This window comes from Seriola lalandi, unplaced genomic scaffold, assembly GCF_002814215.2.
Source record: "Seriola lalandi dorsalis isolate HSWRI2012SDOR001 ecotype SW California unplaced genomic scaffold, Sedor1 jcf7180002054901, whole genome shotgun sequence".
In the NCBI taxonomy this organism is placed as follows: Eukaryota; Metazoa; Chordata; class Actinopteri; order Carangiformes; family Carangidae; genus Seriola; species Seriola lalandi.
This window is the reverse complement of record NW_019525453.1, coordinates 103,025-115,394: the sequence shown is the minus strand read 5'-3', so window position 1 is coordinate 115,394 and position 12,370 is coordinate 103,025. Positions and strand designations below refer to the sequence as shown.

General features: G+C 41.0%; 1 protein-coding gene across 2 annotated transcripts in view; it reads left to right on the top strand.

The window, feature by feature from the left end:
- nbas (NBAS subunit of NRZ tethering complex) overlaps positions 1 to 12,370 on the top strand; it is a 143,315-nt gene that overhangs the window by 36,718 nt on the left and 94,227 nt on the right. For both annotated transcript variants that reach the window (XM_087180396.1, XM_023430124.2), the window contains exons 22-27: positions 1,907 to 1,993; positions 3,264 to 3,417; positions 5,938 to 6,123; positions 8,016 to 8,189; positions 8,546 to 8,679; positions 11,707 to 11,769. In XM_087180396.1, the coding sequence (XP_087036522.1) occupies positions 1,907 to 1,993; positions 3,264 to 3,417; positions 5,938 to 6,123; positions 8,016 to 8,189; positions 8,546 to 8,679; positions 11,707 to 11,769 (798 nt within the window). The remainder of the gene's footprint in view (positions 1 to 1,906; positions 1,994 to 3,263; positions 3,418 to 5,937; positions 6,124 to 8,015; positions 8,190 to 8,545; positions 8,680 to 11,706; positions 11,770 to 12,370) is intronic.

Sequence of the window (12,370 nt, the reverse complement as noted above, 5' to 3'; positions counted from 1 at the left end):
ACCCACCCACCCCACTACTGCTCCCTTTTATTAGCCATGTCTAAGTTTGTAGGGAGGTCAGGCGGCTGTGGCTCTGCAGTGAGCATCCATCATGGCTCTGCCGCTGTGGGGCAGTTTCCTATTTTCCCCAGCCTGTGAGCACCAACTGCTGCTCCAACAGCACTTGCTCCTATACTGCAGCAGACGGAGCCAGCTCAAGCCATCTGTTTGGAGCTCACTTGCTATATACTAAAGTCTTGCTTTGCTGGAAGGGGGAAAATATTCTCCTGTAATATTGATCAGGTCTATGAGGGGACCTATAGATGCGTGGAAGAATGCATAATAGTTGTGTTTTGTTGAAAACTTCGCCTGTAGCTTGAAAGGCTCGGCCGAGTTGAAATAAAAATAAGCTCAAATGCCAAGTCCATGTTTGCTTTGCATCTCCATTTTCTTGCCGCCCCGCTTCCCTGCCTCTCTCAGGCTGACGTGAAGTAGATTAGGGGAGCGGGCGTGGAATAATTCATTCCTCCCATCGATATCCGAGTGCTCACACCAATATTTACTCTCCATCCTCTAACCTGGCTGTCTTTAATGAGGAAAGAGGACCAAGGAGTTATGCAATGACAGAAAAAAAGAGAATGAAAGAGGTTCACTTTCTGTGGGCATTTTAGAGGTAGCGGCGAAGACTTCTCGATCTCTGTCATCCCAGTGTTAAAATTCCAATCTTAATGGATGAACTTGTGCTGGCGTGTTGGTAAAAATCCCCCTACTTTTGTGTCCTGACATAAATCACATCAGCTACTTGGACACTTCTTATGTATTTTGTGATTGGATAGAATTTATGGCCGTGTTAAAAAACTGCTGCAGCGCGTGTGCACTCGGCCTTTAACTGCACCAAAGCTATAGATGATTTGTAGCCCGCTCTATCTCCTTGAGTTTTACAACCGCAGTACATATTTTTCTGTCCACAGACAAATAGATAACAAGAATAAATGCATTAATCCTAGAATAAGAGTTAAAACCACTTCTGTTCACCCCAGTGTCTCAGTATGTGTACATGTATTCATGTATTCATGTATTCATGTGTGTGTGCGTGTCCGTCTGTCTGTCAGTCTGTGTCTGTCTGTGTGTGTGTGTGTGTCCGTCTGTCTGTCTGTGTGTGTTTGTGTGTGTGTGTGTCTGTGTTCTCTGTGTTCTCTGTGTTCTCTGTGTGTGTCTGTGTGTGTGTGTGTGTGTGTGTGTGTGTGTGTGTCTGTGTCTGTGTCTGTGTCTGTGTCTGTGTCTGTGTCTGTCTGTCTCTGTCTCTGAGTGTCTGAGTCTTGTCGGCACTGACACGCGAGGTTACAGAGTCATTCTTCACTTTGGTTTCTTTCCTTGTGTGTTCCCTATTTATCTTCCTCAGACCTGTCACACTCAAGGAGACCAGGAAGAAGTAAAGCTTAGTACCAACCTGGCGTTTAGAAAATAAAAGTCCTCGCTATTTACAACCGAAGAACGACACAGACTCTCTTTGAAAGTTCTTTGACTTGTTTATTGTTGTGCTTTTGTTTTTTTCTCCCCACTGCTTGTTTCGTTCCTCATTATGCTCTGCTGTTTCCATTTCCCATATGTTTCTACCTCTCACCAGAATTTCCCTGTAGTTTATGACCATGTTTAGTCTGCGACAGTAAATGTCTTTCCTGATTTAGCAGGTTCCATTATAGGTGGGTGGGTAGGTGTGGTGTGGTGCCGTTTATTTTTTTGACTCCTGGTCTTTGCTCTGATATCTGTGTGTTTTTGTTTTGTCATATTTGCACTTTTCCCTAAAACTGACCCTCCTTCTTCCTATTTTGTATCACTCTCCTGTTCTCTCTCTATATCTTTCTCTGTCTTTGCCTCTTTCTCTTTTTCCCCTTATTCTCCGTCTCTTTCTCTTTTGTTTTCCCAGTCTGGATGACAGAGATGAGTTGGTGTTGATTCCGTGGGATGAGCAGAGACACAGAGATATGGACTGGTGCGAGGCAGAGGAGTGCAGGTAAACAGCTAACATCACCCTTGACATAAACACACTGCATTATGGCATGGCACACAAAGCATTATAAGAAACCAAGCTTGGACAATACTAAGATACATCCTGACAAACTCTCTCTGTTCCCATGATAATAAATCCTCTTGCAGTGTAGGATTGTTAAAATTCATGCTCCATACAGGACAGATGCTTCTGCTGGCATCATTATGTGAAACAAAACATGACATCCTATTATCCAAATGTTAAACAGAACCATAACAAACTAATACCAGATCTTGCTGCACTGCCAAATTATGCCATTTGCCTGCTTCTGTAGGGAGGCCAGTTTCATTTACAATTTTATTTAGCAAGCTCTTTTTTGTTTTATTGCTCTTTGGTGTACAGTCATAATATCAGTTGGCAGTTGTGGTATACTTGGCCAGGAATTACAGTTTGAAATTTTGATACTGCGTGGAGTTACGGTGATGCCAGCAATGTTTAAGACAGTGTTTATGACATGTTTTGTCACCCACACTTCCTTTTTGTTCATCCTCCGCTTCTGTGCTTTATCCTTTTTTTTTTTCTCATATTTTTCTTCCTTCTTTTTCGGTTTTCCTTTTTCTCTCTTCTCCCTGTTTGCTCTAACCCTATCTACTCCCCCTGGAAGGATAAGTCTGGTGATACTCTCTATTTTTGTTGTTCTCAGCAAATCCCATGAAAAGAACAACAATGTGTTTGTCTAACTGTTAATACTTTCTGACCCTTTCTGTAACCTTGAGCCCATTTGTTCCTACTGAAGATAGGAGTATTTAAAAATGGGTCATGAATATTATTTTCTTTTTTAAAGAATGTGAAGCAATCTCCCAAAACAGATGGGTACTGTAGTTTTTAACAAACTTTACTCCAACTAGAGTAATTAGTGCATCTGTTGGGAACTATTTTCAGCCGTGGATTTGGCGCTCTTGTGAGTATTTCCATCAGCAGGACAGTGTATGTGGCATTGACACAAAGCAAATTACAGTGCCTGTGTTCTTTGTAATGAAGGAACATGTCACGCAAAACAACAGTGTGACTCAGTGATGACTTTTTAATTTAAGTTTCTAGGCAACAATAGGCCTTTATGGTGTAGAGGAATTATCTATGTCTGGCACAGATGAGAAAAGAAAGAAGCAATTCATTGTTGATTTTGGTCTTTTCATAGGATTTGTTTTTTGATTTTTCTCTTTCCTAAAAACATGAGTAGATGAATAAAATACACATGCAATCAAAACACTCTTCCCCCCCATGTCTCCCTCAGAGCGGTGCTGGAGCAGAACTTGTTTGATGATGACAGCTTCCTGTATGAGGAGGTGCCAGAGCTGCTGAAGTTCCGTACGGACACACCCTCCATTGAGCTGCTGACCGACTGGTACCAGAGCAGAGCCCAGGATATCGACTCCGGCTCCAGACAGGTATGAACACTCTGAGGTGCTTTTTGGATGGTTGAACCTCCTCGTACTACAACTCTCATACCTCTGACCATTTCCCACAATCGAACAACAGTCATTCACGCCCACTTCACGATATGACTGGCCTGTTGTGTTCTTTTTCATTCTTTACACAAATATCTCTGTCACTTTTCTGCATGAACAATTTAGTGCTACACCATGAATGTCTTCCAGAGGAGACTGTCTGAAAGTGTGTGGTGTTATCCCAATATTTAAGCTGTTAATGCATCTCGCCCTTTTATGACAGCACATTTTCATTTTACCCTATCCTTGAGCGTGGCTGCTCGGGACATAGCCCTCTAACATGGCTTGACAACACATCATACAAACGAGTTCCTTTCAAGTGTATCACCAGCTTTATCTTTTAATCTTCTAATTGTGGCTTGAAACTGAGAAAAGCTCTGTTCAGACAGCTGGCTGCCATGGCGACAAGGAAGCGTTTTTCAACAACATCTAACACCTGCACAGAATTATGGGATTTTTTGTTGCCCTCACTTTAACCTTGCAGTTAGTATATTTGTCCCTTGTTAATGATAAAAATCCGCTCCAACTGGAAGAAATTTCTGTTTTCAGGTGAAACGTTTTACACCCTGCTGAGGTTCCTTTTCAGGATCCGTGTACTTAATTGAAACTTACAGCAGGACAGCAGCAGAGGAAATAATGGACATCTGGCAATTGGGAAGATAATTGCCGTTGCACACTTCTTTTCTTCGTTGTCTCTTCTTTGATTGGAGCAGAAAAATGTGACAGGCTGGGATTCAGACTGCAGAAGAGATGTTGCCAACCTCCATCAGTCAAGGTCACTTTGATCCTATCTGTGACAGTCATTATCATATTTGCCATATGGACTTCTAATGAAGAGTAACCAAAGCTTCTGTCATCTGCGTTCTGTTGCTGTAACTGAAAAATATGACTTGATAGGACTTGTTTAGTGGAGTAATGGGATGTAACCACTGGAAATGCCCACTCTCTCCACCCACACTATCCACACCCTGTCTCTTATACACATCTGGAGGCAGAGGACACAAGTTGTGTTATAGAGCAGAGAATGATGAGGGGAGGGCATGGAGATGAGGTCGTAATTAAAAAGTGTGAGATTTTAATGTCTGAATTGTCTGCGGTTAGCTGGGGAGTCTATCTCTTGAGAGCGGGGAAAGAGGGGAGGAGGGAGGGATGGAGGGAACGGGGAGGATCTTTACTCACAGTTAGATCAATAGACTTCTCTCTTGTTGTATCTAATTGCTCAGGCTCTGACTCAAGGTGATTTGGGTTTTCCCTTGTCCATGTGTATGTGTGTGTACATTTCACAAATTAAGGGATTGAGTTATTCATTCAGCGAGAAATGCGTTGAGATAAGCTGAAGATGACAAGGTTGCAGAACCTCTGTGTGTGTGTGTGTGTGTGTGTGTGTGTGTGTGTGTGTGTGTGTGTGTATGTGTGCTTGTGTACAAGCAAGATGCGGCGCTAACCGCTGTGTCAATGGGCTCTCCTTCTCTAAAAGGTGGAGAGAAAGCAATCATCGCTACAGGGCCTAGTGGCATCTGCTATTGATTGGCTGGCATCCACAGGTGGCTGAGCATCGATTGGCTGGGCATGCTGCCAGCACAGAGGTGGTCGGATATTGATTGGTTGCTCTTCTGGATGGAATTTCATCGATCAGAGTAGCGGGAAGCCCAAATCTTCCTTCTTTTATTGTGCAAACTAATGATTGGATATTAGTAATGACTGACAGGTATTACCTAGTTTTGGATTGGTTGGGATATTGTTATTTTGTTCGTGTCCCAGTGATCTCAGCAATAGTTTTTCAATTATGTGGCTTATCGTGTCTCTTTTTCTGCCTGCTATCCAAGTATCTTTGACTTTGTTAAATGGAGTGAAGGTGGAGAGATACAAGGCAGTTCATATACAGTGTATACCCATACAGCACCACAAAGTGCAGCATCAACTTTAAGACAGACGCAGTTTTTTGGAGGGTTACTTTTTAGCCATGCAAGCAGCGTTTACATTGAGACAACAATGTCAGTTGTACACACATTCATGGCATAGCATTCATGACTTTAGTGATTGGACTTTTCCTCAACCTTAAATTTGACGTTTGTGGTTCAGCATGAAAGGTCTTCGCAATAATTGGAGTCATTTCCATGCATTTGCGTGTGCACAATCATAGGCTTTGTGTTCTCCTGACTTTTCTTTTAGTGCCGTAATCAGGTCACAATTTCAATTTTACCAGTACTTGGGTTTATCTGTCTGACAGTATTTTCACTATAAAAATTACAATCACACAGAGCTGCTAATGTGGTTGTAGACTGTTAGTGTCACTGTATAATGCTAGTTGCCTGAAACCAATCAGCATAGTTCATACAGTACTAAAGAGTAAGTCCATTAAAAGATGGTAGTATAATATAAGAAACTACCTTATAAGAAAAATGGTTTTGGCTTTGCTTTTTCCTCTCTCTCTCATTGGCATTTCTCTCTGTCCATCAGGTGGACTGCGCCCTGTCACTGGTGCGTCTGGGGAAGGAGCGTGAGATCCCAGGGCTGGAGCTCTTGTGTGATGACTTGGTCACCATGGAAACACTTGTGTATGAGACATCATGTGAACTGAGTCTGACACTTAAAGATCTGCAGCAGTTAAGTGACATTGACAAGCTCTGCCTGCTTATGAAAAATGTAAGTGATACATAATTTGCACCTTTCACATTTCAAAAATTTTTGCCTTTATATGTTTTAGAATCAGTAATTGGTTTGAAATTCATATTTCTATATCATAAAATTAATTAAGGAAGTGGAAGGCGAATGATAGTTTGCATGCTGTTGTTCTCACTAGGCATTTGCTGATGTAGCATTATCTTAGCTAAAAAATATAAGAGATCATCATGTTACTGAAATAAAATAACACCCTCCCTCTGTACACCATCAACACATGATGTCATGGCGATGTGTCACTGTCATTATTTAAACATATTTATTAAAGTATTTTCATATTGTTGACCAAATCCTTTTTAAAGATGAATCAAGCTACGTTTTTTAGTCTCTGCTGATGAAATATTGCTTTCTGTTAAATGTACATTTCTTATCTAGTTCACAATAAGTGAGATGTTCAATGTCAGTAAAAATAAGATTGCCATATCCCTACAATTACATTTCAAGTACCATAGTGTGGTTACTTTAGAGGAGCTAAGTGTTTCTATTGCTACACAGCCAATGTCAGAATAAACAGCTATTTAATTACCAGACACAGAAGAAGCTAGCTAATGTTGGCAGTGTCGTATTAGCATAACTTACAAATAGCTCCTTTAATCCTTGATTGTTACCTAAATCAATATAATATATGCCAATTGCTACTTGAATAAGCAACGAAGCAAACAGAAAATTTGAATCAGAAAATCAGTTTCTTTTCATTCCTGAAATCTCTGACATTTGACAACACAAACTCTCCATCCAAAGGCAACAAGAGAGCTATGAAAGCTGGTCTGTAGCAGGTAGTACAGTTACAAGTCCCCTTGGAGTACATAATATGAGCTGTCCTCTAAATTGTCTCTAATAACTGCCAGCTTTAGCCTGTGAGGACCACTGCCAGTAGGATCTGCCATACAGGCACGCAGCCAGCTAATGTTGTTGACTGCACTAAAACATGCTGTTTGACTGGTACTCCCTTTGGGTGCTGTGTGAGTGTGTGTGTGTGTGTGTTTGTGAATGTTTACCAAACTCGCCTAGATTAAATCTCCCTCTTTGCCTGAGTCTGATGTCTTTCTTTATCAGAGGCACAGTACAGCAAAGTAAAATGTTAGTGTGTGGGTGTGAAAGTTAGCATTTAGCATCTGAATATTTTTTGAATCTCATTTTTCCTCTGAATGCTCTCTTATCTGTATATCCTGAGTCAGAGCTGTCACAAGGAAGGTGCAAGGCCCAGCACAAACTTGACATGTATCTGCACAATTAGCAGCACCACCCACATACTGTAGCTTACTGTAGCTATTATAGTTCAAGTTTAATTGCATGGCATCTTTTCATGTAAGTGCAAGTTGGAGTACTTAGCAATGTTCTAAAAAACATTAAAACAAAAGAGATAAATCTCTATATATGAACAACAGAATGCTCCCACGGGGTGTGAATTTGTCAGAATGGTGATCTACCATCTGTGATTTAGGGGATTTTTATTTTAATTGTTTATTTATTTATTGTACTGTAGTATTTAGTTTGTTATGTTTAGCATTGTTTTCAATTTGATTAAATTTTTCAATCAATAATTGATTTGTTCAAAGGGAACATCTGCAGCTCTATACACTTCATTTTCAAAAGTAATTTACAGAAAAAATTAGTCTTTTATTTATTTAGTATTTTTCCAATATGTCTCAATACAAGGCAGGCAGTGACTGTTGAAAAAGATAAAACCATTATTTTTGCTCAGAAATGGTCAGTATTTTGAAACAAGATAGGAAATAGAGTTTTGCCCTGAAGCATAAGCTTCAAGTCGCCAATTGGTGTGTCGGCACCTATTTATGTTCATTTTAGTACGCTGTATGAGCTGCGCCTTTAAGAAAATGTCTTTCTGTCACCAGTCTAGCACCGAGCGCTATGTGAAAGATGCCTTCCAGTGGATGGTGCCGTTCCTGCACCGCTGTGAGGGGCAGAAAGAGGGTGCCGCTAAGTCTCTTCTCAGAGAGTACCTGGTCAACCTGGCCCAGCAAGACCTCACCTTGCCCCTAATCATCTTCCAGCACTCCAAACCTGACGTAAGTGTCCGAACACACACACACACACACACACACATATACAGGAGTAGAGGCCGTCACACTTGGGCAACCATAAAAGGAGGGTCTGCAAAATGAAAGCACACACACTCTGTCTCCCGCTGTTTGTACCATGTCATGGCCAGTGTCGTAGCCCTGTGCTGTAAATGTTATATTTATGACAGCATAAGGGTGCAGCCAAGGACAGGTCTGCTAGCTATTAGAAAACATGCAGCACACACACACACGCAAACACTCAAAGGGAAGTAAATAGACTAAATGAAACATTAACTTGGTGTGCTACAAGGTTAGTCATGCCTTGATACACACAAACTGACCTCTCGTCTCCTCTTCTCCAGTGCCAGCAGAAGATCATTGGGGACCCAGACGAGCTGATGGTGGTCGCTCTGGAGTGCATCTACAGCTGTGAAAGAGATGACCAGCTCAGCCTCTGTTATGACATCCTGGAGTGTCTGCCGCAGAGGGGCTACGGGTCAGACACACAAACAAACACTAGAAGTCACGTATGATCACACACACATACACGCACACGCACAAAGTCAAGTGGCCAAATATCATCTAATTATGTAAACCATGAAGGAGTCCACCTTTGTCTCATCCACAAGAATACACTGGTCCCACCCCCTCCCCACTCTTTCCTTTCCTTCCGCCTTTCCTTTTCCACCTCTCTCCTATAGGACCTGTCAATAAATGTAACTATCACCTCTGTTTCTGCCTCTCTCCCTTTGCACCTTTCTTTTCCTTTTTTCCTCTCTTTCTCTTTCATGCTTAACTCTGACTCCAAGGAGCCATCAGTTAACCCGGCTGCAGTCTATAGTATTTTCTGCTTCCTACTATTGCTGCTGCTGCCCCTCTCTCGTCCACCTCCTCTGTAACACATTTTATTTCATATGGCAAGAGGTCCTGTTCTTAAAGTCTCCCATGAGGCTGTGTGGGTATGCAGTGCATTTGAGACAGAATGAGTTATAATAAACCACTAAGAGGAAAAAAGCAATAGCACAAAAGATGAAATTGTTGATGAAATGGACCTGTAGGGTGTCAGTGTAGCTTAAATGAGTTAAAATGACACATTCTTAGATGGATTATTCATCCTGTGTGCTCCTTAATTGGAAAACTGAATAACTGCTTGGAGGAGTGCTTGTTTTTTTTTTTTTTTTTTTTTTTGTGGTTGCAATGAAACAAACAAACTTTTTAGCAAATCATCTTTTGACCTTTTCAACTGGCTCACATATCTCGCTTTACCTGCACTGTGGTGCGCCGTGCTGTGATAATATGTATTTCCGCGACATAGTCACAGCAGGGGATAACTACACTGAAACAAGGTTTTATGGTGCTGCTTGGGAACAGGGCCACTCTGAGCTAAAGTGTATTGTGTTAAACTGAACAAGTCCTATGCAAGTAAATAAAAGTGCCATTTTTTTTTTAAGTCTTGCTATGCTGGTTCGGAGCTAATGAGCTATAAAGTAGTTTGTTGCTCTTGTATAATGTAGACTTGTATGTTTAAAGATTTATTTCACTCCTATGCTCATCTTTTTACTTTTATCTAAATTAACAGATAGTTATTTAGTTTTCTCTCATATTACCTTTTCCAAGCTGTTTGATGGTGTAATTGCTGATGAGTAGCTAGCTAAGTGATGTTAATGTTATTACTCACCTCACACAACTGTAATTATTTTAACATTACCAATCTTTCTATCTGTAACGTTTGAGAAGGTATTTAGGGTTGCTACAAATGTGCAATATTAATATGTTTTATACTACTGTTACTATCAAAGATAGTTAGCTAGCTCTAGGCATAAGCTGTAATTGATGCCAGCTGTTGTTTTTTTTTTTTTGTACCTAGCTATGCAGATAGTTCTGTGTTTCATTTGTTCTAGTTTAGGATGTTTGTTTTAAAAGAATTTTGCTGTCACCCCAATACAATGTAGGTGAATGAAATTTGTCTGTGGCACTCACAGAATTGAAAAGTTGTATTAACCAAGTTCAGCAGCATCATGTCTTTATGAAAAGAAAAAAAAAATTCTGAATAATCTACGGACCTTGTTGTCAACAGTTTATATCAGAACCACTATCTACCAAAAAAAAAACGATTCCTACTAAAACTGTAGACAGTGACTTTGGTGGCGCTGGAAGAGCCTCTTGTTAGGTGCAGGGCTTCAGAGATCTGAGTGAGAGCACAAGTACAATATCAGTCCTGTTCTGCTTCATATCATTTCAGTGTTCGGAAAAGATAAAGAGCTCCTAGGTGAAAAATGTGGAAGAGAAAGTAGACATAATAGCAGAGGTGGATACGCAGTAAAATCTTTTCATTGTTCTGACTCAGATGTGTCAGTATCAAATAGATCCTGTTATATTTCTCTAGTCTGAACCAAAACCAGCACAAAGACTGACATATTCAGTGCTATTAAGATGTGTTCTCTTAATTGTCAGTGAATATTGAAGTTTAGAAGCTTATTACCAACTCAAAACAGGTTATTAAAAATACATGACTGTTCCTTATACATGTTTCTTTCTAAATCAGTACCATACTGCATTTCATACTAAGCATTTCACTTTTCCAGGCAGGCTTCCTTTCTGCAGTGGTTGGATTAGCAATGCTGCAAGGCTGTACAGTATATGCAATGCCTTCAACTTCACATTTCTCCCAGGAGTGATTTCTCTGACTTACTAAGCTCCAAAATTGCCACCGCAGCCTAGAATATCACAGATTTGCCAGCGAGGAGAGAAACGACAACGGAGTAGTTTCAACCCAATTTCGCGAATTTCTTTTTTTTGTGAGACAGCTTAATTAGGTCTAAATCTACTCAGAAGAATGTAACATGCGTTCACCCTGGGAGAGTGTGGAAATGCAGAAATGGGCAGGGGATTAGAGGGTGAGGGAGGGAGAGAGAGAAAAAGGGGGAGAAAAGGGTATAAAAGAGAGGAAGAGCAGGAGGTGGAGCAGCAGAGACAGTCAGAGAAGAAGAAGAGAATGATGCAGAGAAATCGGTTGAGAGGTCAAAAGTGTGTGTGTGTGTGTGTGTGTGTTTTTTCTTTTTTAAAGAAAAAAGAAAGGTTTTGCGTTCACAAAAACAGACAAACACACTCACTGGCGCACACTCACACACACTGATACGCACATAAAGAAGGTTGTTTCATCGGGGTCAATACTCTAGTGGGGGACAGGCCAGTCTGACCCAGAATCCTTTGCCTCAAGGCAAAGCATCATGGGGTTTTATTTTTAGTGCTGAACCAGTACAACCTCACAGTGGTACGCCACACACACACACACACACACACACACACACACACACACACACACACACCCATGCATATAAGTACACTGTGTATTATACAATCAATAAATACACATACAGGAATGCACTTGCTCACTGTACACACACTTATGCATATGAGAATTATACTTAATGCTCTTAATGTTTGTTTACCCCAAATTTTCTTTTTTATGACATGAACACAAAGAAACTGATGCTTTTGTTGTGTGTATGTCGTCCTACAGGCCAGAGACGGACATCACCGCTTCACTCCATGATCAGGTGGACAAACTTGAGAAGCATCTCAGGTACATCAGCACACTCACACCATCTTTCAGCCGTTCTTCCCCCTTTGTCGTCTGTCTTCTCCTGTCAACCCAGTGCAGCCGGATGAACAGATTACAGTTGAATTTCCAAACAGAAGCTAGTTTCAGGCTCTCAGATATGAGGATTTGCTGCTTCTCCTTTTTTCTCTCACAGTCTCATGGTTTTAATTGAATGTCTTTGGGTTCTGGACTGTTGGTTGAACAGAACAAGGATTCACTCTGGCTCTTTATCCATACATTTCTGTTGTACCCATTTTCAGGGCTTTTAAAGTGCTGAAAAGAGCAGCCCTTCAGTTCTGTGATTAACCTCACTTGGGAAATGTTCACTTCGTTACCTTCCCTCCCCCATTATGGGCCCTGATAGAAACACACACACACAGAAGGAGAAGAGACATGGTTGCACAGTCAATACACACACACACACACACACACACACACACACATATACATGCTCAATATCAAAGGACTACCGTCTATCCCATGGTATTCAAACAGCCTCTGGCAATTTTTCTGTTACAGGTCAAAATCACCTACGTGTCTCTCTCTCTCTCTCTCTCTCTCTTTCTCCCTTGCTCCTTCTGTC